General features: G+C 36.6%; 1 protein-coding gene across 3 annotated transcripts in view; it reads right to left on the reverse strand.

The window, feature by feature from the left end:
- Window positions 1-188: 188 nt before the first annotated feature.
- The window catches only part of LOC132156112 (rho family-interacting cell polarization regulator 1-like), a 65,859-nt gene continuing 38,774 nt past the window's right edge, over window positions 189-27,273 (reverse strand). For all 3 annotated transcript variants that reach the window (XM_059564980.1, XM_059564979.1, XM_059564978.1), the window contains exons 2-22: window positions 26,287-26,410; window positions 23,998-24,150; window positions 23,313-23,391; window positions 22,823-22,846; window positions 22,612-22,665; window positions 19,015-19,164; window positions 17,900-17,963; window positions 17,705-17,748; window positions 16,396-16,521; window positions 15,318-15,466; window positions 15,063-15,192; window positions 11,167-12,132; window positions 9,606-9,742; window positions 7,647-7,803; window positions 7,264-7,399; window positions 6,851-7,012; window positions 6,450-6,608; window positions 5,515-5,711; window positions 3,681-3,764; window positions 3,362-3,452; window positions 189-1,619 (exon numbers count right to left, since the gene is read on the reverse strand). In XM_059564980.1, the coding sequence (XP_059420963.1) occupies window positions 1,522-1,619; window positions 3,362-3,452; window positions 3,681-3,764; window positions 5,515-5,711; window positions 6,450-6,608; window positions 6,851-7,012; window positions 7,264-7,399; window positions 7,647-7,803; window positions 9,606-9,742; window positions 11,167-12,132; window positions 15,063-15,192; window positions 15,318-15,466; window positions 16,396-16,521; window positions 17,705-17,748; window positions 17,900-17,963; window positions 19,015-19,164; window positions 22,612-22,665; window positions 22,823-22,846; window positions 23,313-23,391; window positions 23,998-24,150; window positions 26,287-26,384 (3,258 nt within the window). In that variant the 5' untranslated portion in view covers window positions 26,385-26,410 and the 3' untranslated portion in view covers window positions 189-1,521. The remainder of the gene's footprint in view (window positions 1,620-3,361; window positions 3,453-3,680; window positions 3,765-5,514; window positions 5,712-6,449; window positions 6,609-6,850; window positions 7,013-7,263; window positions 7,400-7,646; window positions 7,804-9,605; window positions 9,743-11,166; window positions 12,133-15,062; window positions 15,193-15,317; window positions 15,467-16,395; window positions 16,522-17,704; window positions 17,749-17,899; window positions 17,964-19,014; window positions 19,165-22,611; window positions 22,666-22,822; window positions 22,847-23,312; window positions 23,392-23,997; window positions 24,151-26,286; window positions 26,411-27,273) is intronic.

Here is a 27,273-nt window from a genome sequence, read left to right on the forward strand (position 1 = left end):
ATACACTACTGAAACGGTGTCCTGTGTTATGTAATACTGCTTTTATCCTTGATAATGACCATTTGAGCATGCATACAATTAGTGTGGAAATGCTTCAGTTACGTAATTCCCTTATTTTAACATTTTCTTTGTGACAAAGTACAAATAACAGGCATTAAATTTGTTAATAAATTAACATGTCGCCCAAGTAGTGTCCATAATTTTAATGGTTTCCTTTACAGTTGCTGTCAGCAATATCCTTGTCAGACAATATACATATTTAGAGTAAATTAAAAAAAAAAATCAATAGTAAATCACTTCTTTAATGCTGCACAATCTGTAGATAATGAAAAATATATTTAAATCTGTTCTGCAGTTTATAATCCTAAACCACAGTCTTGAGTTTTAAATAAAGTCTAATTCTCTTGCTCCCCATACTACTTTGAGGCACTTATACACTGAAGAGGCGTTCTTTGTCATATTTAAGTCTGGAACAGCTTGCACTAGAAAATAATGTTATGTAAAATGAACAAACAGTCTCTGGTTCCAACTCCGAGCCTTTCTGTCTAGCAGCACTGGAGAAATGCATGGATGAGTCAAACATGATCTATGGCCATTTTACAGATCACAAGCATGGAAAGGTTGTCAGAACCTATCGCAAAAGGCAATATTCACCACAGTTTACAGTTTTCACTTATAATGATGATGAAATCTTGATAAACAAATGAACATCTTCACCACTTTTACAGCAGATATTACAATGCCAGTGGCTTAAATGTGAAGTGCATGGTGAATCAAATCAGATCTGTATTGGCTATTGAGCATTTAAACAAAATGACAACACAAAACATTTATACTTCCGATGGAATATAGATATATATTCTGTATCAATAAAGCATATGACAGTATGGAATGGCACTGTTACTATGGCAACAAAGTCCCTCCCTATGACAGTTTGGGATTAATGAGGAAGTAATTCCGAAGAGACCCCCTCAGCTTCCAGCATATATTCTCCAATCACTGTGTACACACACAAGCACTCTTCACAAAGTGGACAATCAGATTCTCCATGTATTCTGCAGGTAGTCACTGCCCAATAAAGCGAAAAAACACTTTCTCTCCCATCAATATCAGTCATCACTTGTATTGCTGATCAGGGTCCAGCTTCATTTCACGAATGATGAAGGCAACACCATTGGGCCGAATCTTAAGGCAGTAAAATATTCTTTATAAACCCATTGCCCCCTATGTATCTTACCTAATCACTTCACAGTAGTTCATCTCGGGCCATATCCAAAATATTAATAACATACAGATTGACATACAAGTCCTCTTGTCAAATGATTGTATAACATCTGTCCTATCTTTGAGGACAGTGCTGACACTCTATCTGCAAGAGTGTGATTAAGCTGATTTGTCATTAAAACGGTTTGATAGTTTTTAATAGTGTGCATTTATCGTTTGTAATTGGCATGATCATGACGGTGAGGATACTGAAACACAAGTACATTATTTTCGACAAGTATCGCTCAGTTGATTGTGTCAGAAAGCCGTACTGGCCATGCTGCCAGGCACAAAAAGCCGGGACATTCCATCTTGTGAGGACTCAAGGTGTCGATGGGCCATCTTCCCCTCCTCACCTGCAATTAAAACAAAAGAAACACAAATAAGAGACATTAAGATCAAGGAGGGTTTGGGCTTCCACTGGTTCAGTGGAGTTAGGTGACAAGCCAGAATGGTTAGCAATTGAAGAAGCTTCTTGTAATAAGACTTCATTAACAGCTCTGCTTAACAGTCCTAACAAAATTGAACTCAAAAATACCAATGGTAACATAATTATTTCAAATCTAATTAAAATATGGAAACAAATCAAGGTATATTTAAAAATTCCAGACTTGTATCTGGATACCCCAATCTGTAATAATCATGCTTTTCCTCCGGGATTACACGACAAGACCTTTTTTCAATGGAAACATATGGGTATAGTAACAATACAAGATCTTTATAGGGAAGGTACATTTAGTTCTTTTGAAAAACTAAAACAATTTTATGATCTTGTTCCCGCTCATTTTTTTAGTTACTTGCAAGTCAGAGACTTCGTTAGGAAGCATATTTCAGACTTTGAAACTCTGAATTTAAATCCAACGTTAGAGAGCATTGCTAGTATACACCCTGGTGCGAGTGGTACAGTGTCAAACTTTTATAAATTATTGGTAGAAAAGGTGGACAATAACACTCACAAAATAAAACATGATTGGGAAAAGGAAATGGGTTTTAATATTCATGTTGATATGTGGGATGAGTGTTTAAGAAATATACATACTTGTTCTGTAAATGCTAGACATAATCTGATTCAATTCAAGATAATTCTAAACGCATCATTATTCTAAATCAAAGCTTCATAAAATGTATCCCACGATCTCTCCACTCTGTAATAAATGTAAAACATTAGAAGCTACCTTGTTTCATTCTTTATGGTCATGTATTAAGATTCAGCCATTTTGGAAATGTATATTTAAATTTCTTTCTGAAGTATATTCTGTCGACTTGGAACCTGAGCCCTGTATTGGACTAGGCGCAGAGAATGCCTTTTCGCTTTGCATGTTGCTTGCTAAAAAGCTGATCTTACAGATGTGGAAAGCAGATTCTGTTCCTACGTTTGAGATGTGGGCAAGGGTACTAGGAAATATGTTACATCTGGAAGAATTGAGATTTATATTAAAAGATAAATTATACATTTTTATCAAGATCTGGAAACCAGTAAAACTGTTCTTACATGCAGTCTGATAGCTTTTGTTGAAGTTTATATATTAACACTCTATTGCTCATATATAACATTCTTGATTGTAAAGCACTTCAAGTAACCTTTCTTGTTTTTTTGTTTTTTTTGTGTGTGTGGGGGGAGGGGTGTTTTAATACAAGCTTTAAATTTCTTGGCTTCAAAGTTATTTATAGTATACAGCTAAGAGTGTTTGTTGTTGCATTATTCTTGTATAGTAGCTACCCGGTGACATTGTATATGTGTTGTTTCAAGAAATTGAATAAAGAGATGAGAAAAAAAACAAAACAAAAAAAACAAATAAGAGACATTATGCTTCTCTCTAAAATGCCAATACCTTTCAGTCCATTCATTTTTATGCATTTAATTTTTTGTTTGGCATTTTGTTTTTGAATTATTTTATACAGACTGTAAATTCAATATAGACATTTTGCAAACTTCAAAATTTTATAAATTTCCCTGAATCTTTCAGCCAATTCATTTTTAAATTCTCTGATCTTTACAATTTTTCCACGGCTCACTGTGGGAACACGCATTCTTTCACTTTCATTAACGATCTTTCCTTCGTGTGTCCATTTCCTCTGGTTTAGTCCAACTGCTTACCTAGCACAAGCAGAGCTTGTTTGGCAGCATCCCTCACATCCTCCTTATCTGTCCGGCACAGATACACCAGCTGCTCGATGCTCTCTTTGGCCTGTAATGCACAAACACAGACAGCAGGTTACTTTACTTAAAGTCCTCCTCAAACACTGATTTGTGAAGCTGCATATAATCTGATTTCCACTCAGATTACACGAGCACATCTTACCACCAAGCATTTGATGTTATGCAAGCATATATATACACAGTGTTGTAAAAAATAAACATCGATTGAGTGGTGCTGGTTTTTTGAGGCGAGAAGTTTATACAAGCTTCAACTGACCTTTAGGCATGCGAGTGATTTACATCCACACACCCGCGTCTCAACACTTTCATCCTCAAGCAACTCTAGACAGCTCACCAATGCCTGAGACAGAACAGTATTGAGAGACATCAAAATCAAATCAACGGTCGCTTTGTTGCATCCAGGTGCAGCACAGATACAGTGTCAGCATGGTTTGTCAGTGCAGACAGTAATGTAGCAGATTGAAAAGTAAGTATCTTTCTGCAGTCCAACAGACAGCAGTGCGGTGGTGGCTTAAATCTGCTGAATGGTGATTTAAACCCTACGTTCTCACCTAATTGGAGAGACTCAATGCTAATTAAATAAACAACAATGTCCCCGTCTTTTACTCTCACAATGAGCTTATCATATTTGTTTGTTACATTAGTAGGGCCCTATGATTTCCGCAATGCAGAAAACATGGACGGAATTGGGGAATCCAGACATAAAAACGGTATTTACTGTATAACAGAATTTCATGGAATTTGTCTTATTTTTGATGAATAAATAAAAACCAGGTCAGTACACACACACACACACACACACACACACACACACACACATATATATATATATATATAGACTGTGAATGCTAAACTGTAAATGACTATTTAAATAAGACTGTTCTGCATGTTCATTTGATTACCAGAAAATACACAGAGTTTATAAAATATTAGTAATTATAATTTATTTTAGATGTTTACATTTGAAAAAGCTGTGCTTCCTGCATAAATCTGCCCCTGTTGGTTTGCCAGTAGCTTGCTTGACCTACACAGTTACCTTGTTTAATTTCTTAATTCAAGTTATATATATATTTTGTTATATTTGTGTTGTTATTTAAGTCAAGTCAAGTTTATTGTTAAGTGCACTGATGTCATACTCATTTTGAATAATAAAACTTGTTATATACTCTGCCTCCACTACATAGACCTATGTTTGTCACATCATTATAAGTGTTTGCTCACCACATCGGAGTTATCATTACAAAAAAAATGTGCTTATGTATATATATTCTGTTTATGTAGGCTATATACTGTAATATATAGCAAATGGGAAGTGTGTCCAAACTTTTGACTATACTGTACTTTAATAAAGCCTACAAAAAGAATTTTGGCCCATATATCGGTATCTGTTGTTTTTTACACCCTAATATCGGTATCAGCCCCCTCAAAAAAACATATCGGTCGGGCTCTACTAAATACATAAAAATTTAATGTAAAACTAAAATCTATTTTTTTGATTAAGTTGATTAAGGTAAAAACATTAAATTGTGAAAAATAAATTTTCTTTCTGAAATTTACTAAAGATTACATTTAACAGTGTTGTTATAATATTAGTTCATTATTTTTAAAGATAAACTTCAAGTGAGTGTTAGTTATTGTAGTATCACTGACATAGTTTTAAAACTATAAACACTAATTATAGTTTTGTTAATATTTAGGATTTTTTATATTATCTGTTTTTATTTGAATTTTAAAGTTTAAGTAATTTTGTTGTGTATTTTATAATAATTGTATTCATTTTTATTTTAAATATATCTATAAATTTTGATTATTTAAAAAAAAAAAATTAGTTGTAGTTTTTTAGTACTTCAACTAACTAAATGTAAGCTTTTTATGTATCAATAGGGAAATTTAGCATTTAAATTGGAAAACTTTGGACACATTTGAAAGATTTTTTATCTATTTTTAAACACCATGTGATCTCATAGCTTATACTTAAAGTTGCGACATTACTTTTGTAGAAAAGTATTTTGCTTTTATTTGTGTCCATACTTTACTTTTATATTTGGAGTTTGTAGAGTTTGCAGGAGGATCATGAGCACAGATCTTACCCTCTCTCTATGGCGGGTTTGGTCAGCTAGGCTCCGCAGCAGGGAGCTGGCTGCACTGCACACTTTCCCCCTCGGATCCCTCAGCAGCAGACTGACAGCCTGCAGGCCTTCCCTCTTCAGACTGCACTCAGGAGGCTTCTTCAAAGATTTTACCAGAACATCCTGATCTCCAGATTGCAGGCACTGAACTAGCCACACTGCACGAAGAGAAAGAAAGAGAGACGTGAGACACTGCTGAGAGAACATTAGGTGGGGGAGGTGCACTGGAAAGATGCACCAAGATACCACAATGACTCAGTAGTTGAATGAGGTGACAATAGGGGCCATTTCCAATGATGTGATGATAAACTTTCAGTGTAAACTGGAACTTTTGCAATCACATTGCATTTCTGATGATATTCTCTTTCAAGTATCAATCACAAACTCAAAAGAAAAATGAATGTAGCTGCATTGTTGGTAAAAGTACGTGTTTTTCTGCTGAATAAAGTAACACTAATGGTGAGCTATACTTGTTTTTTTAAGAACCTACTTAAATATATTGTTCGATTTATGCTTAAAGTGATAATATAAATAATTCTACTGTTCTTCAGTATTTTAAAATATGTTTCTTATGCTCACCAAGTATGCATATAATTTATTACAATTTAAAACAACTGTATTCTATTTTTATACATTTACAACAGCCATTACTCTCGACTTAAGTGTCACATGTTTTTTTCAGTTCTTTTTGGTCCTCTAGAAACATTTTGTCATCTTCTGATGACTAGAAAGTTAAAAATAGCATCTATTTGAGACATTATCACTTTTTGATTAATTTAGTTTGTCCTTTATTGACAAACATATGATTTGATGAAGTGAATGCATGACTTCCGGTCTGTTTGTCACCGCAAACTGCTTTCCATGTGAACAGCCCATTATATGGCACTCAAATATACCTTCTTCAGCCAGCTCAGGAAGGTGTGTGTCCAAGTCATTCACCCCCTCTGCTTCCAGGTAGCTCCAAAACTGGAAGAGGGTCAGAGTCTCTTTGGATACACCTCCTGCACGCCTGGGTCGCTTCCTCTCCAGGATCCGCTCCAGCAGACGCAGAAACACTAACACACAGACACAAGTTCAGGGTCACAGAGGGTCAAAGAAAATCTGATTTAGTCTATCAAAATGTGCACACCCGGGGCCATCAAAAACAATGATTAGCAGGATATTAAATCCTTCCCGGAGATGAAAAACAGGAAGTTATGGTTAAGGTTGTAATTTATATGTTGATTAATGGATTGTACAGAAACCAATCTCCCAATAACTAATTTACAGTGTTCATGCATGAATACACAACACACACCTGTGTCTGTGAAACCGGCTCCTCTCTCAGGGAGTTTGCTGGCGTAAGTGTCGCTGAGGGCCTGTAAGAAGGCCTCTGTGGAGGAGCTGTAGATGCTGCAGCCATCCGTGCACTGCCGCCATAGCAGCACAGCCCCTTGGCACTGATCTAACTGAGGAACAACTGCTCCAACATACAAAGAGAATGTGGGAAATAGAAGTGGTTGTGAGGAAAAACTTGTGACAAAATATGTGAAATAGCATTCTGCTGTATAATATATGATCTGTGATGCATGAAAAACAATGTACGAACAATTGCAAAGAAATTAGCTCACTTGTAAGATACTACTTAAACACCACAGAGACCAAACTGGTGTATAGGCAACAGAACTAAAGCATTATAACAGTTAAAATACTACAATCAGTGAGACTCACCCTCCTCTGGCTGGATGACTTCGCCCCTCGAGTCCTTCACAACCCATCGTATGAGCTCAAGAACTCTCGCTTCCCGGAGAAGTCGGTCCAGAGCGTACATCTCCCCACAGCGCAGGGGCCCGAATGTGCCTAACCTCTGTTTACAAAAACAAAACACAGAGTATGAATAGACATGCTCATACATTATTATTATTTATTCAAGAGTTTGTGAAGTGTTATTGTTTTACCATTATTTTTGTATAATACTTCTGTTGGTTATAATGTATTTACACGTATGAATTGAATTCTACACACATTCTCATTATTTCATGTTGTTCCCTTATATATGGGACTAAATGTCCGTATCTACTGTAGTACTATTATACAACTGTACAGTAGCTGACCAGCAGCTGTGAGCTGCAGTTCTTCAGATGAACCAGCAGGGTGTGATCTAGAGTCGGGCAGCCTGTGCTGAGAGGGCCGGAGGGAGTATCCCAACATCGTGCTTCACAGCCCTCATCCTCTCCTGCGCTCTCCACAGCCGCTGGGTGCTCCTCTGCGCTGTATCCATCACAACATGCATGTAAACAAACACACGTCAGAAAATGGCAACACAATACAGGTGCTGGTCATATAATTAGAATATCATCAAAAAGTTGATTTATTTCACTAATTCCATTCAAAAAATGAAACTTATATATTATATTCATTCATTACACACATACTGATATATTTCAAATGTTTATTTCTTTTAATTTTGATGATTATAACTGACAACTAAGGAAAATCCCAAATTCAGTATCTCAGAAAATTTTAATATTAAAGTATAAAATATAAAAGTATGAGCATGTACAGCACTCAATACTTAGTTGGGGCTCCTTTTGCCTGAATTACTGCAGCAATGCTGTGTGGCATGGAGTCGATCAGTCTGTGGCACTGCTCAGGTGTTATGAGAGCCCAGGTTGCTCTGATAGTGGCCGTCAGCTCTTCTGCATTGTTGGGTCTGGCATATTTCATCTTCCTCTTCACAATACCCCATAGATTTCAGGTCAGGCGAGTTTGCTGGCCAATTAAGAACAGGGATACCACGGTCCTTAAACCAGGTACTGGTAGCTTTGGCACTGTGTGCAGGTGCCAAGTCCTGTTGGAAAATGAAATCTGCATCTCCATAAAGTTGGTCAGCAGCAGGAAGCATGAAGTGCTCTAAAATTTCCTGGTATACGGTTGTGTTGACCTTGGACCTCAGAAAACACAGTGGACCAACACCAGCAGATGACATGGCACCCCAAAACAACACTGACTGTGGAAACTTTACACTGGACCTCAAGCAACGTGGATTGTGTGCCTCTCCTCTCTTCCTCCAGACTCTGGGACCCTGATATCCAAAGGAAGTGCAAAATTTACTTTCATCAGAGCACATAACTTTGGACTACTCAGCAGCAGTCCAGTCCTTTTTGAAGCAAGACGCTTCTTACGCTGTCTGTTGTTCAAGAGTGGCTTGACACAAGGAATGCGACAGCTGAAACCCATGTCTTGCATACGTCTGTGCGTATTGGTTCTTGAAGCACTGACTCCAGCTGCAGTCCACTCTTTATGAATCTCCCCCACATTTTTGAATGGGTTTTGTTTCACAATCCTCTCCAGGGTGCGGTTATCCCTATTGCTTGTACACTTTTTTCAACCACATCTTTTCCTTCCCTTTGCCTCTCTGTTAATGTGCTTGGACACAGAGCTCTGTGAACAGCCAGCCTCTTTTGCAATGACCTTTTGTGTCTTGCCCTCCTTGTGCAAGGTGTCAATGGCCGTCTTTTGGACAAATGTCAAATCAGCAGTCTTCCCCATTATTGTGTAGCCTACAGAACTAGACTGAGAGACCATTTAAAGGCCTTTGCAGGTGTTTTGAGTTAATTAGCAGATTAGAGTGTGGCACCAGGTGTCTTCAATAATGAACCTTTTCACAATATTCTTGTTTTCTGAAATACTGAATTTGGGATTTTTCTTAGTAGTCAGCAATAATCATCAAAATTAAAATAAATAAACATTTGAAATATATCAGTCTGTGTGTAATGAATGAATATAATACACAAGTTTCACTTTTTGAATGGAATTAGTGAAATCAACTTTTTGATGATATTCTAATTATATGACCAACATCACCTGTATATTCTGAAAAATGTAAAGAGTTGGGATTGAACATTGATAAAGTTGTGAAATCAGTCACTGAAACTAACGATTGTCCAAGTCACTAGGTGGCAGTAGTGTAACATAAAATTATAACCAAAACCTTGGTTGAACCTGATTTCTTTATGTGCTATAAAATATCATCTGACAGCAGAAAGGTGAAACATTTCTCAAGTTCTGACCTGTCTGTCTCACACTGTCTCTCACCATCCTCCTCCTCTTCCTCTTCCTCCAGGTCTGATGTATTAAGGAAGTCAAAGCTCCCTAGAGCCGTCTCAACCGTCAAACTGACACTGGAGGAGCGACTACGACTCCGTACCTGCAGATACACACATTTGCAAAAAAACAAAAACAAAACCCTATCAATCTTTTTAGTCTAAATAATAACAAATGAAAAACTTTTGATTTTAAAGTATATAATGTATCAAACAGTCATTAAAACCCACATTTAAATTATTCGCTAAAAGAAACCCCGGAAATTAAGGATAAAAGTTAATGTTCAACTAATGTAAGTTGTTAACATGATATTAACATCAATTACCACATAAAACTTTTTTGACTTTAAAAAACAAGCAAAAATCACATTCACAGTGATGGAATCCAGTTAAAGTCTTTTGGGATAAGACTTCATACCAGAATAAGTGTTGATAATTGTGCAAGTGTACAATCTAATCTTTCTTCAAATACGCACATTTCTAATATTAAACTCTTGTGAATACATTAAACAAAACAAAATGCAATACTGCTTATTATACAATTATTATAAAAAATTGAGGAACAATTATATCTGTTAACTCAAACATGACACAGACACTGTCAGTAGTCAGTTGACTTATAAAACCTGGAACATCAATAGGGCCAATTCTGGAAAAAGACACATTGTGTTAATTCTATGACTAAGCTAAGTTTTGCCAGGAAACCTTCTCTGTATACACAGGATGAAGTGGTTAATAGTGAATGCAAAGGGCACGTCTTTGATGAACTCCATTGTTCCACTGATGAAGACCAAAGACTCTGGACCCAAACCCGGATCTGAGACATTGATGGTTATCATCGTGGGGCTTGGATAAGAGCAATACCCAAATGATTCTGTGACCAAAACACTGAGAATCTAAGTCTGCTAGGAAAGGTTACACCCTAAGTCTGAGCCCTCACCGCAGGATGGAAAGGACAGTTTAATGCATGTTTTATGATCTATCTACCTCTGAAACTCTTTAAAGGATTATCATTTTATTTATTACAATAAAAAAAACCTTCACCAAAATGACTTACATAAACACATTTTATAATATATATGCTACTAATTCATAAATAATATGTTTTTGAGGATTTTTTGAGGTTTTTATTTCTGCTGCTTTAGTTGGTTGCATCGCATGACATTTTTTCCTTTCAAATATTATGTAGCAGTTTCAAATATTAAGCGGTTTTGGTAAGAACATCTATCGAAGTAATAATAAAGAACTACGACTAACTACAATACAGGTTTCTTATCAAGAATTTCAGATTCAATTTTTTTATTAAATCACCCTGACATTTTCAACTAGGTGCAACTTATAAATTAAAAATATAAAAGGACATTTTAATGCAGATATTCAAAACACACTCTTCAAAGAAGAACAGTTTTGAAATAGCTTGAATTAAATTTTTATACATTTATTAGTAACTAAAATAACAGATCCTGACCAGAAATGTTTTTTTTTATTTTACTGACACTAAACCACAACAATAAGGTTCAGCACTTACTGTTAGCGCCTCCTCCAACAGCTTCAGCTCTTGCTCTAGGACCTGTAGTTCTGGGAACTGGCCTCTGTAGTCATCAAGGGAGGACAAAACGGCACCAAGGGCCTCCTTCAAACCACTGTCTGCTGATTGTCCCTCCAAATCATCCATGGGTCCAGCGTCTACTAAAGAACCAGACTTCTCTGCCAGCAGGTCGTCCGTTTGTGTCTTTGTGAGGTGTGGCTCATGAGAGGAATCAGTCCTAGGATCTTCGGAGTCCATCTGCTGGGACAAAGCATTAGCATTGGGTAAAGAGTCTTTGTCTCCACAGGTGGGCCTAGACGTGAGCTCTGGAGCTTTTTCAGAGTCACAAGCTGTGGTTTCTGCAGGAGAGCTACTTTCTGAACAGTTCAGTGGCTCAGCGCGACAGGATGGCTCACTCGTGGAGGGATCAGGAATGGGGCAGATTTCCTGAGTGTCTGGTATTACAAAACAAAGTTCTGCTCGGTGGGGCTTATCCATGTCAATGTCACTAACAAATACTGAAGAGACCGCTGAAGTCATTTCATTGGACTCCAAAGATTCCCCAGTCAGTCTGTCTGTAAAAACACCATCTGCACTGTTCTCGCTGATGTGGCTAAGGGAGCGAGAAAAGCGGGGATGGCCATTGGGCACTTCCTGTTTCACGGGAGCCTCAGGGGTGACTGTTATGGTGGCTGTTGGTTTCTTCAGATATTCCTCCTCTTCTTCCCCCTCCTCATCCTCTTCTTTCTGTTTGGCCAGGCGGGTGGGAGTCGAGGTCGCAGATTCACGGGTTGCAAATGAGATTTCAATGGCAGGAGGAGCAGTTTGTACCTCAGGCTGTACTAAGTTTTTGTGTGCATGGCGCATTCCCAAGGAAAGCTGAGGACTGGAGGAATCGTCAGAGGATTCGGAGGAGTTTGACCACGCTGTTCCGTTCTCCAGCTCCTCTTGTCTCCTCAACATATTCTAGTGCGGAAGAAAGATATTATAAGGATATAAATGATTATAAATAATAAATAATTTATATAAAGACCCTTTCACTTGACCTACAGTAATGTTCCTCAAATCATCAAACCCTTTGGAGCAAAGCTGGAACAGTGTTCAAATTTCAAAAACTAACTAAATACTCTTGAGTTCAATGGACAAAGAAAATGACATTCACTACCATTCAAAAGTTTGGGGTGGGTAATGTTTTTAAAAGTTCTTGACAGAAGTCTCTTATTCCAACTATGCCTACTTATGCATTTATGTGATTAATTAAATAAATAAAACTAAAAACAGTAATATCATTAAAAATAATAATGAATTAACCCATCTATTTTCATAAATGTTAAAATGTAATTTATTTCTGTGATGAAAAAGCCGAACTTTAAGCAACACAAAAATGGACAATGTGAAATCATTGTGAAATTTGTAAAAAAAAAAATAATAATAATAATATTTTTTTTTTAAACAAGTATTTTATGCACACAATGGCTACATTTATTTTTATCATAAAAACAGTAAAAACAAAATTGTGCAATATCACAATTAAAATGCTCTTTTCTATTTTAATATATTTGAACGTAATTTATTCCTGTGATAGCAAAGAATTTTCAGCAGCCATTACTCCAATCTTCTGCCCCATGATCCTTCAGAAATCATTCTAATATGCTGATTTGATGCTCAAGAAACACTGTCTTCTTACAAGCAATGTTAAAAACAGTTGTGCTGCTTAGTATTTTTGTGGAAAATGTATGTATGTATATATATGTATATATATATATATATATATATATATATATATATATATATATATATATATGTATATATATGTATGTATGTATATATATATATATATATATATATATATATATATATATATATATATATATATATATATATATATATATATATATATATATATATATGTGTGTGTGTGTATATTGTATATATGTATGTATATATATGTGTATATATATGTATGTATAAAAAAAGTAGCGCAACTGTTTTGAATATATATTTAATATATAATACATTGTTTTTCTTTTGATGAATGGCTTATGGCTTGATGACAAGAGATTTCTGTCTTTCCTTATTCAAGTACTTGACTTGAAGTTTGTAAAATGCTTTGTAAAAATGTCCTTCAAGAACCTTGTGTTAAAGCCCTGATGAAGTCATGTGAAAGGCCATCATTTCATACTCTACTATAAAGTCCACAGTGAGAGATATATGCTCAAATAATATCTGAGGACTGTGAGCAGACAACAGGCTAGTTTTAAGAGGGAGAGGAGAGAACGGTGTCACTCAGCATTAGTTTGTATCTTTGGACACGGAGCTTCATTATAGTGGAGAGCAGACTGGCATCAGGCCCAGTGAACTAACACACTCCCTGCTCCCTCTAATTAACTTCCCTCACTGGGCTAATGTGAACACCCTTCAAAACAATAACATACTTTACTATTATTGTCACTCACAGTTGGACAGACAACTAATAACATGCACAAGAATCCTATTTGCTCTATTTAATTAAAGACAACTGACTACAGGACACAGTGGAAACCATCACTACAACAATTATAATTTCCTAGACAGACAGCAGAGACTACACATTACCAAAAGAACCATACAAAGCTTTTCAGCCAATTACTGACTACTAGCCAAAGCTACACAACTAGGTCTACGGGTCGACCACACTTACATGGCTGAAAAGCAGAGAGGACCCCAGGCGGGCCGAGGTGACATCACTGCATGAGCAGCTCTGAGTCAGTTTCTCTGCCAGAGTGTCTCTGAACACATCCAGTAAGGACCAGCGCTGTTTGGACATCATGTTTCGTGGAGCTGTCTGCACGCAGTCAGCGGGAGGGCATGAGAGTTTTGGAGTGGGCTACAGCTACATCACTTTTGATCTATGGTAATCTGACCTAGCAAATTATGAGCTTTTCAGACATCCATTTCATCTAATTCATCAGAGCTGACCTGAAATGGAGCCATCATATGCTACCATGACCTTGTGAGATTAAGATGCTTCTGAGAAATGACTACTATTTAATCTATGTGGAGCCTATTGTGCTAATTTAAATCTTAAAAGAGTCTGCAGAACTGCGCGATCTCCGTTAGGACAAAAGGAGAGAGATCTGTGGTATATCGACATTATGCGTGCACTTAGTAGAAACGTCTGGTTTGAATCGATTCATATTAAATGAAATCATTCTTAAATGTTTCAAAAGCAAAACACATGAGGTATGAAAACAGATATAGTCTAAGGACGTATTAAAAAGGTCTGGGATTCCAAATAAACCTTCAAAGGGTTAAATATTACTAAATTCTAAAAACAAAGATATGTAAGATTCTGTACCATTTCAGGGTTACTAATCAAATCCACAAATTTGTGCAATCGCTCATGTGATTCCCTGTTCCTGGTTCCACTGAAGCACAATATGCTCTATGGATCACTTTCAGACCATGCTGGAGAAAAATATCACCAGGTCTGCAACAAACTTGTGAAGTTAAAGCAGCTCGAGTGCTGCTATTTTTTTCTTTTAAATACCATAAAAAATGTATGTAAATACATTTTTAAAAATTTAATTTCCTCACTTTTTCCCTTTCCCTACTGTAAATGACAGTAAATGTAAAAATTATGGTAACAGCATTAATTATTATTATATTAATAAATATTTGTTAGTTATATAAAATTGATGTCCTGTTCATTTAGATTATCTAAAATTTAAATATACAAATCATACAAGTTTAAAAACCATTGTAGATTTCGGGTTGTTGGTTAAAAATATGTATCTAAAAAATAAAAATAAATAATTTATTGAGGTTTTAGACTTTTGGACTTCTCTGTATATATTCAAGAGACAGTGGATTTGGATTTAAAGGGACTGGACAGTCAAAAGAGTACATGTACTCACATGGAAGGCCTGTTCTCGAAGAGAGGGTGTGTCTGGAGGACTCTGGTTGTAGGTAGAAAAGCGTTTGTTGGCAGTAGGAGCTTTGTTCACAGTGCTAGCTGAGGACGACAGGTCATCTTTGTCGAATGGACTACAGAAGAAAAGAGAGAGGGGTTCATGTTTACATAGCATTTCAAATAGAACAAGTCATTTTTATCACCAGTTACAAGATCTGCCAATGGGTGACATTTGATGTGATCCCTCTGCTGTACTTACTTCCAGGTGACCTCTAGATTGAGCTTAATGGTGGCCAAGTCATTGATATCCACAGCTACTGTTTGGGGCAGGGCAGCGAACAGGTCCTTCGTCTCACATGACACACTTCCAACCACCACGTTATTGGCCAGACTCTTCAGCTCCGTCACCTTGACAACCACATACGAGATGGTTATTTAGGAGGAAATGTCATCATCAGTTTAATGACCAGCACAATGTCACGAGTTCCTGTCAATATTAGTAATCACTTGTTATATAGGCTGCATGCTTTGTGAGAAAGGAATTTGAAGATCCAATTAAACACATTTAACTTCCATATTATGATTTTAAAATGACATGTTATTTATTGGTAAGTTTGTAGGATTTTATTTTTACGTTGAGATTTGATCAAACTTTGAAGAATGGGTGTAAACAGGTTATGGTGATATTATTTGAAAAAAAAAAAAGTTAATTGATTTATTGTTTTATTTTAGAATTAAATTAATTGTATTCTTTAGAATAACCATGCAAAATAACACACCATTTAGGGGCAGTTTCAGAAAATAAAGAGGATTGATTTTGATTTTATATTGTCTTTACATGCTGACATTTCGGATCCTCAGGTTGGGCATATGGTTTCAAATTATGGGGTCACACTGCACTCTGAATCAGACCCAACAGTACATTTTACATCCCTCAGGCCAATCGAAAACATTTTGAAAAACATCAGCTGCATTCTCTTCATTCCTCCCCTAGAGTCTCTGTTTTAATATTGCTGTATACTATAAACTTCCCTTCACTCTATCCCATGCAGTCTTCCTGTCTCTGTCCCCCTGCCACCCTCTCTGTCTCTCTCTCTCTTTCTCTCTGTCTTGGAGTGATGTTCCCTTTCTCTCACGTGTAGTCATGTGTCATGGAACCACTGTCTGGGAGAGAACAAGTCAAAATCCAGCTGCTGTGCTGGATGTGCATTAATGTCTCACAGATTGGTGTGACTGTGCTGCACATGTGACAGAAAGGACAAACAGAAACTAGTAGTATGTGAAAAACATATGACAATATACCAGTGAATGTAACTGTATTGTCATATAAAAACTACCTTTATAGAGAGGAACTCTGTGATAAGGGGGAGGAAGACCATCTCCTCACTGTCCCACACTTGCTTGCCATTGATTTCAATCCGACCCCGCAGCTTCCACCGCTGACGACCGTACTTCATAAAGATCTGTGGAGGTATTAAATAAAAATAAATTGACAAACAATTAGAATTACATTTGAATCCCTACACAATTTTACATTATTATTATTATTATTATATATTTCTATTTATACGTTTTTTTCTACTGAAAAACGAGACAAAAGTACTATATATATATATATATATATATATATATATATATATATATATATATATATATATATATATATATATATATATATAATTGATATATTGGTATACATTTTCCATCCCTTTGTTTGTTTATTTTTCTTGTATTAAAATTTCTAACAGAATTTTAAGCTTTTTAATAACTTTAAACTTATTGTTTTATTCATTCAGGTGGAGAGGAGAAAGAAAATCTTTGTTTTCGTGTTTTTTTGTATCACAGTAAAGGCAATAAATGAACAGAGTGAGAATAACACATGGGCCAAATAAAAATCAAGTCTCTGCCACCCACTCTTTCATCAATTTCTAGATCTTCGCGAGTCAATTTTTTGTTCTTTTTCACACCACCTCCCTCCTGTCATGTCTCAGAGGGCTCTTGCTGAGCAGACTGTGCTGACTCATTGCATGGATTGGTCTGTCAGTCACTCTAAAGCTCTTGCATGTTAAACAGGTGGAGGTGGGGCATACGCATTAATATTTGCTCCTCTTTAATTATCTTACGCCTCCCCAAATCTGCTCTTCACCGCACAGAGCAGATGTCGAGATCAATCTGTGTCCGTCTCTTTTGTAAGCAGTCATTTAGCAGATGCTTTCATCCAATGCTAGCTTACAGATACAATAGTTATTGTTCAAAGATTGCCCTGTGTGGGGTTCAAACCAGTCAGATCTTCAATCAACGCTATCATGATGAATGTAAAGAAACATCAATTGTTTACAATAAGTTTTACTTAAGTAATGTGACTTCAAAGTGATTTCTTTTATCAGGAACTAAATGCACCACAAAAAGTCAGAATACAAGAATCGAGTCAGACCTGAATAAAAGTTTGCAGTTGATTGTGGAACAGATTAATATTTTGACTCCGCAATCAGGTTTGATTGGCAATAGTGTTGTGAGACTGAACATCAAACCTCAGGAGCATCTCAAATGTATTGCTTTATCTTTACTGATGAATTGGCAACAATACGACTTCATGGCGACTATAAATGAGAGAGAAGGTCAATTAAAGCAGCAGAAGCAGCTCACCTCATACTGATCTCCAGCACAAAGTCGTGCAAAACCCGCCAAGCCTGAAAAAAAGCCTTGCATCATTATTTAAATATGGCACACTGTTAAGATCATGAAACATAAATTAAACCAGACGTGTTATATGAAACTGTAGGAAATTACGAATTAAAATTACTCTAGAATGGAACATTACCCATAAAGAGACCGTCTTACCTTTCATTTTGACATGAAACTCCCCCAGCTGGTTCTCAAGCTCACTCTCCAGCATGCACATATTCTGCAGGAAAGAGAGGAAATACAGAGAGGAAAACAGACTAAGGTGGCAGGCACGAGAGAAATAAACATGCAAGGTGTTGAAACAAGGATACAGCACACTACAGTTTGAACCATTCATCATGGAATAATGCTTACTCTTCACTTAATTAAAAAATAATAATAATAGGCGGTATATAGTATGCACTGTAAAGTATTCAGCAAATAGTAATAGCCGGAGAGAGAGAGGGAGGAAAATAATGAGGATTCCTACAGTTGAATGTGTCCTGCAGCAGCCATTAGGGTAATGAAAAGCACTTAGGAAAGGCTGTCTCTCTTAATCAGATTGCCTCCCTGCATTATTTCCATGAGCATATTAAATGAGTCTAGCTCTGCTGTCCTGTATCCATCTGTCCGGATGCAAAAAAAAAAAGAAAAAAACTGGGGTCTAAGCCAAAATCAGTAAAGTGTAAGTCTCAACTTCCTGATAACGTCATAAAACCAATCACATTTTTCAGGGTGGTAATTTTACTGGAACCATATACTGCAAAAATATTTCTATATGAATCTCTTGATGTTTATCTTAGTACTGGAAAATAAATTATTTTATTGTTTATCCGCAACTTCAGACCCTCATGCCTCGTAAAAAACATGTTAAGTGGATTTAATGAACGTCACTAAACTGAAGTGGTTTTCAATTCTGAATTGGTTACAAACACTGAAGTAGATTTCAGTTTTGAAGTAAATTTAATTTCTGAAGTGGATTCAGTTCACAAACACTAAACTGAAGAAAATTCTAGTTCTAAAGTGGAAGTACTGTACTAACTAAGACTAAGCTGAAGGACATTTTAGTTCTGAAGTGGATTCCGTTCAGTAACACTAAGTTGATGTGCTTTAATGTTACTAACAATAAGCTAAAATAAATTTTAGATCTAAAGTGGATTCACAAAATGTTTTGAACCCTTTTAAATCCTGTGTACACTGTCAACTAATCTTGTCTTTGTTCTCGTCTTTATTGACAAAGTCCATAATTCTTCCTCTTCCACCCCTACTTTCATCTAACCAAACACTCTTACCTCTGTGTACTCTTTGAAGCTCTTGTTAGCTTCAGACAGACTTTCTCTGGCCTCCCTGCTGCCTGGAGAGACTGTGTAAGCCTTCACCATCTTATCGGCTCCATCTCTCAGTCTGCACTGCATACAGTAGGCCTCATAGAGCTCATCAATCTGCGTGCACACACACACACACACACACACACACACAAACACACAAACACACACAACATCCAGTGTTTATTACAATCAATGAAAATATATGAATTAAATACAATATTGATGCATGTTCATAACAAACGTCTTCAATAACATTCCCTGAAAAACCCGTCTTGAGCAGAGTTTTTACATTATTTGGCTTCTAGCTGGTCATCACATGGAAATCAATTCTTATTATCATCTCCCAATTCCGCTTATCAAAATGTATTTTGTTTTAAGAATATTTAGATTTGTGAAAAAAAGAAAAGAATAATAAAATTAAGCCCATTTCAATCAGAAACAAGCAAGTCATTCCAGTTTAAAATTCAACAAAATAATGGCCATCTTAGATCAGCTACAATCTAACTACCATATCCAAAACACAGCTGCAACTTAAGTTGAATTTTCCAAAAAAGTTCAGTATTTGTATCACTTAATTGCTTATGCACACACATGCACCAAGCACAAAATCTTGTTGTTAAATCTTTTCTTGCCCAAGTTTTTCCTGCTGGGCCTCATTGTCTGCAATATAAGTAATTTAGATTTTATTAATCTATCCGTAACACCTTGAGCAGGTCTGCAAATGTGGAAGTCATTAATGGAGATAGGAAACTGTTAAATCTCCACATTATGTCAACTAAAACATAGGCAGATGTTCAGAGCAAGAGATACTATCATTACAAACAGTAATTTCATAACTGTTCACAGCACGACTCTTGTAATTCAGAGATTAGAAAAAAGAATGAGCAGTCCATTGTAATTGAGTATGAATGAATGAATAGCATATAAACAGTATGCAAGCTCCATTCACTTCAATGGAAGAATGTTTAAGCAGGAGAAGGGAGGTGTATAAGGAGGATTATGACATCAAAGGGGTCATACAATGCTTTTTTAAAGATCATTATTTTGTCTATTTGGTGTAACAGAATATGTTGACATGCTTTAAATGTTAAAAAAAACATTATTCAAACACTGTACATTATTCAAACACTGTACATTATTCAAACACTGTACATTGTAGCTCCTCTAAGCCCCGCCTCTCTCAAACATGTCTTTTTCTACAGAGTCCCTCCTTACAACAAGCACAGTCTGCTCTGATTGGCCAACTGACCCAGTGCATTGTGATTGGCCGAACACCACAAGAACGCATCGGAAATATAATGCCCCTTTCCATAATTGCAAGCTTTATCTTTCAAAATAAATGTAAAGACCGTTAATAATGTCCTTAGTTTTACCATCAGTTGAAGTCCGAGTCGTGTGACAGACACAGTGATGAAGCTCGTATGTCTTTGCAGTACACAAGCCACGGACGGTTAAGACAACTGACTCCACTGTGTGACCCTGTCTCCCTCTCGCTCTCTCTCACACACACACACACACAGACACACACACACACACACACACACACACAGACACTCACATGCAACACGCAAAACTCAAATACTTATTCAGAAGTGCCAAATTGTCATAGCAAAGTCAGAATTACCTCCTCTCCTATGTTCATGAAACATTCGGCCATAAAAAGCATTGCTGTTCTGTTGTGAGTAATCGTAAAGATTCCTAAAAGCATCTACTTTCGGAAAGCCAAATAAAGTGCTTTTGCTTTCACCTATAAACACACAGCATCTCTCTGACATGACTGCTTCAACACTAACTGCGGTTACTGAAACCACGCCTTCTTTCTTTGCGTGAACATTTGGGCGGCATTAGGCAAATATTTCCACATAGTGACGTAGACATGTGGGGGCGTGTTTGAATGAGCCGTTTTAGGGGGGCGTGGCAGTCTTAACTTTGATAAAGAAGATCTCTTTGGATTTGAGAATTTAGTCTTTGCAACTTTACAGATCTTCTTTATGCACCAAGAGCTTGTAAAAGTTTTAATTAAATTTTTGAAAAATTTAAAATCGCATCATATGACCCCTTTAAAAAGCAATACCCAACTGATGGTAATCACAAAAACAGCAAAGAATGGAAGGATTTAGAAAACCCAAAATTACTGAACATCCATGCACTCTTTTACTATAATTAAAAGAACGAACATAAATTAACACATTTTATATATATTTGTGTGCCACCATACTTGGGCCAAACAAACATATTCATTAGGGGAAAAATAGTTCATAAAGTAAATTATAATATGTAATTTCATGAACACAGGTTTTCTTGTAGGTATACTGGTTGTTCCCACATATGCATAAATGCACAAGTCGAGAAACTCAAACACACACAATCCTCGACACTGAAGGCGAGAAAGAATCTGCAACCCTTAAAAAGGCTTCCTTCAATAACCGAATGAAGGACGAAGGAAAGACAAACTGAGAGAGGGAAAATATTCAACTCAGTGTGTCCATCTGGAGATGGTTAAAATCTGTCCAGTGAGCACGTTCCAGCATACTGGCAGGGAGTCAGTGGGACAGTCATAATTTTCACAGAGTTATGACAAGTGCCCCTTCTGCTAATACAAACTACAACACAAAACTGATAACAACACGCCTCTTCGTTCACATTTGTCATAGACCATAGCCACTACAACACCACCATCCCCACAAAGCACCTGAAAGTTTGTTGGCACTGTCGTTAGCACTTAATATTAAGAGTTTTTTTTTTGGTACTTTCTCAATTTGCCCCTCCTTCACTTAAATAGAGGCCCATTAATCTGCCCCAGCAAAAGCATGGAGACTCCCTGCAGCGCCTCAGCTCATAAAACGCAGACTAATCACACATGAAATGAGGCTGTGAAGGGAAGGGAGGAAGAGGAGGATCGAGAGGTAAGCCTATTCCTGTAGTGCAGCTGGCTTGGGTTAGTTTAGGCTGTTAGTTCAGACACCAACAGGTCCAGCGGAGGGTAGTTAACTGCTCCCCAAACAAGCCAAGAATGTGAGCAGACCCTGAAGCTGTCCTCTGCCTGTGACCCATGTCCCCTGTCATGTGTGGGCATCCATGTTTGAGAATGTGTCCTCTGAGAAGGAGGATTACGCTTTGCTGTACATCCTGTAGGTGACTATCTCAGGAAAAAAGTCACTGTTTAGATGCAGACATGTATGTGCATGAGCACAGGCGAACAGAGGCTGTTATCGGGGCCACTGGGCCATGCAAGAGCAGTCACTAACACAGAGACATCTGAACAAGAACAGACCTGCTACAAAAGCTACAAAACACACATGCAACTCTGTTTGACATGGGTGGCACAGAAATATTTCAGGATTTTTTTTTTTTATCTAGTTAAAAACAAAAGTTCTTTCAAATGTAGTATGCGCTGTAAAGTTGATTTCATATCTATAACAAAATAGTTTTACTATTACATTTATACTGTACAGCTATATCCTACTTTTACAAATTTCATGAATATTAAATTTGGCGTGGTTTTATACCACTTTATACCACATTCAAAATATTTGCATTTCAGTTAAACAGCAAGCTTACCTTACTAAGATGAAACTCCAGCCGTCTCATAAATCTCTCGATTACTTTCACTTGCTAAGAGAACAGAGAACAACATTTATAATCTTCAAAATATCATTAACAGGCTAAAGCAATTTAATAACATGAAATATGTTGATGGTTCTAGGCTTTTTTGAGTGTAGTCTCTAAACTAAAACTAAAGTAAGATGAAATGAATGAAGCGTCCTCTCACCTTGTCGAGTTCATATAAAAAACCCTACAAAAGAGCAACAAAGATATTATAAATCAAACATTAACATAAAAAAGACAGGAAAGTGCTCAGATTTGAATAGCTTAATACCATGAAACAGTCCTTTCCAAAACAGGGGAAGTTAAGGGGAAGTCGTGGCCTAATGGTTAGAGAGTCGGACTCCCAATCGAAAGGTTGTGAGTTCAAGTCCCGGGCCGACAGGAATTGTGGGTGGGGGGAGTGCATGTACAGTTCTCTCTCCACCTTCAATACCACGACTTAGGTGCCCTTGAGCAAGGCATCGAACCCCCAACTGCTCCCCGGGCGCCGCAGCATAAATGGCTGCCCACTGCTCAGGGTGTGTGCTCACAGTGTGTGTGTGCATTTTGGATGGGTTAAATGCAGAGCACAAATTCTGAGTATGGGTAACCATACTTGGCTGAATGTCACTTCACTTTCACTTTTTCAAAAAAAAGTTTTTGTTTAGACTTACCAAGCGAGAGTTTCTCTTGGACTCCTTCATTTGTCTGTTCAGACTGTCCAGCTCCATCTGATGGACCTGCAGGTAGCATCTGTAAAAGTATGTACATCAGCTGACAGTATGTATTGTGTGAGCATGATTGTGTTTTATAATAGCTCTCTTTGAGTGTGAGCAACTGATAACACACTGTATTACTTGTCTAAATTAACTGTAATGGCTAATTCGCAAATGTGACCCTGGACTACAAAACCAGTCTGAAGTCGCTGGGGTATATTTGTAGCAATAGCCAAAAATACATTGTATGGGTCAAAATGATTGATTTTTCTATTATGCCAAAAATAATTAGCATATTAAGTAAATATTCATATTCCATGGAGATATTTTGTACATTTCCTTGAACATATTTCCTTCCTAACTTAACTTTTGATTAGTAATATGCATTGCTGAGAACTTAATTTGGACAACTTTAATGGTGATTTTCTCAGGATTTAGATTTTTTTGCACCCTCGGATTCCAAATATTCAAATAGTTGAATCTTGACCAAACATTGTCCTATTCTAACAGACCACGCATCAATGGAAATTGATTTATTCAGTTTTCAGATGATGTATAAATCTCAATTTCAAAAAATTGACCCTTACGACTGGTTTTGTGGTCCGGGGTCACAAATTTACAATGCACATATTTGTGTACATACTGCAGTCCTCTCTTCAGGGCCTCGAACACCTCGTCCAGCCTCTCAGGCTGGGGCACCTTTGGAGGAGGAGATTTAGTAGAAAGCGTGAACATCCTGCTTGCTCTGGAGGGAGTCCTCCTCACACAGGCCGGGGTGCTGAACACAGAAAGGTTCCTAGGACACATATGAGGTACATAAAGCTTAAGTATACATTTATTATTTTTGAGGTAATTTAAAAACTTACTCCAATCCTAGTTTAACGTGAATCAACTTCAACAGTATGTTTGTCTTTTTTTATTTTATTTTTTACACAAACCTAGTCAATATAAAACAATAAATTAAGAATACATTAAAATAATATATTAATAACAACTGAAATTTATCGTAAAAGCTATTCTTATTTTTACCTTGTGTTACCTTATTTTCTCATATTTAAATCAGCAGAATTCACAACTATAATGTTGAAAACATCACAGGAAACCAAACATTTGAGTCTGCATGGCATACATTTTGGCAAAAGATTTAGTGACAATACAGAAAAAGACCTGTAAGGCGAGTGGCATTCCCATTTACCGGCCCGAAACGGTCTCATCATCCTTATGACTGATCTCTGAACTAATGTTGGATGATATGCTCTATAATCATATCGTCAACCTGTGAGAATGATTGCCTGTGAGATATTATCATGCTACTGTATTTATTTACTTTACTCCCTCTCTCATAGCCAGAGAGTGGACCAACTGCAGGGTAAGGCAAAGGAGCCTGATATTAGAAAATAAAACGTTTTTTTTTAATATGGCTGAATTTGCATTTAACATGATAACAATTTGATAGAAACATTGTAAATTACTAATTATAATGCATACATTTCCTGTTATTCAAACAGCAGCTAAAGAAAATTATCAAAGAGCATTTACATTATTAAAAAGAACATGACTTCAGTCTAATTGATCTACACTGTATGATGAATAAATCTCTTATTCCTACATCGCTACACTTACATATAACGTGCACCACTGTAAAAACGATATGATTGAAGAAATAAACCCTAAAATTAATTAGTATTACTAGCCTGATAATAATAATAATGGTCTTGTTTTCAAAGGCATTAGCCACAGTCGATATCTCTGACTATCGTCGATACATGATACCATTGGTCAGTTGGCGAAACCCCACACTGAACTAGGAGTAATCATTTCATTTAGAATAGGACCACCTGTTTTTTCAACCATTGAAAACAGTATTTCAGCAAGCCAGGGAAACAATCTCTTATCTAAATCAATAGCGCTTTAGAACAACACTCGTGCTGATCGATTCGAGCTGCAATTATTAGATGACAGGCAACTCAATAAAATGGAGAGAAACGCTGATGCGTCTTGACACAATTTTCTCCTGTAAAGTCGTACGAGGAACAAAAGCAGAGAACAGCTCAGGATCTGCAGGTAAATATAACAGTAAAGCAAGTCACAGTAACAAAAGGGACTAAAAAAGATTGTGAAATATAAAGAAAAAAACAGAATACTAATAAGAACACATAAAATATGTGAATGATGGGGAAATTGATCAGTTAACCAATATTATTCTTTAATTTATATTTTTAACTCATATATTTGTGTGTCTATCTTTCATCCTCACGTTCATTCTTTCAGACTCTCTTGCTCCTCCCTGTTGTCCTGATAGTGGCCTTCTTAAATCTTTCATGCTTTCTCTGTCTGCTCTATTTCATTTTCATCATCAAGGGTTTGAAGAGAACTCTACACGCTTTAGAATCAAACTACATCAACCGCAAGTCAAAGAGCCACTCTGCCCTTCTAAAAAATTAAGACGATGCCAAATACATACATTTAAAAAACAGCACACATACACTTGAACAAAAACAATGCTTATTTTTCAACAGATAAAATTATTCAACCAAGTCAAGTCTGTGTGGAGTATACAAAAATGACTGGCTACAAGACCAACACAGATATTCTTGAAAATGTGTCCCGTTTTGTTAGAGCGAAGCGTTTTTGTAGCCAATAATAAATGTTCATGCTTTCCTGCAGCCTTTAGGAATTGTATGCTAGTTCCACAGGACGTCCTGTCAGCTGTGACTTCCCTTTACAGTTGTTTTTAAAATGCCTTTGGTCATAATTGAAAAGGCTAATGTATACATTGTGAGCGCTTACTCCAAGTTAACCTGTTGTGTTTTAGACTAGGGTAATAATAGACATTAAAATCCTCAATATATCATGAATATTTGATATATCACCCATCTCTAATGCACGCTCGAGAGAACCGCTTCTGTTGTTGATTGTTTTTAACACTGACCTGTAAGACTTATCGTAGGAGTTGACTCCAGCGAAGGACTGGCTCCTACTGATGGATCTGGTGACGACCCTCCGCGTGGGGCGCACAGAAAGAGACATGGTGGACACAGATTTGGAGGGACTCCCTGAAGAGAAACAGAAATATTAGAGTCAAACACTAAATGGGCACAAAACCTACTGGAAAGTCTTTTCTAGAGGCACTGTCCTTGCATTTGCATTTTCAATGTAACTGTTTAAGATTTGGATAATAAAATTCCATCATAAGCCTTTGGTGCAGTGCCCCACAGGCCATGAATGAATCAATGAATTGTTTAATTTATTTAACAGAGAATATTGCGGTTCTCGAAGGACAAACACTTTGGACACTCAAGATAAAAGCATTTTAGAATAAATGACTGTATTTCCAAGAAAACCAGTCCAACCTAATAACGGTTTACATTGAGTCATTGAAAGGAAAATACCTGACTAAAGAGTTTCGTAACTCAAATTTCTTGTGTACTTTCCATAGTATATCTCAAACTATGCGTAAAAGACAATGAAAAGACAATAAGTTTCGCAACTAAAAGGAAGAAAAACAAGTGATTATAAAAAAAACACATGAGGCTTCACATTAAACATTCACCAGTACTATAGCAAATAGCAATCAAAGAGCTTATCTTTCAACTGTATGCTCGTTCTTCAAAAAGTAAACCCACAATGTTATTCAAGGCATAATCCACACAACAATGAAAATGGAGTCATTATTTAATCACTTTTGTATCATTCCAAATCTGTATGACTTTTCTTTCTTTTGTTGGAAAATAAAAGATGATGTTCTGAAAAATGTTGGTAACAAATCAACATTTACAGTTCCCAGTTTTCATTGTTACCAGCATGTTCCACAGAAAAAAAGAAAGTAATAAAGGTTTTGAATGACATGAGGGTAAATGATGTTCCATTTAGCATATCAGTGGCTTTGAAAGTCAACAAGAAATGGAATTCCAAGCCT

Source organism: Carassius carassius, chromosome 13 (genome assembly GCF_963082965.1).
Source record: "Carassius carassius chromosome 13, fCarCar2.1, whole genome shotgun sequence".
In the NCBI taxonomy this organism is placed as follows: domain Eukaryota; kingdom Metazoa; phylum Chordata; class Actinopteri; order Cypriniformes; family Cyprinidae; genus Carassius; species Carassius carassius.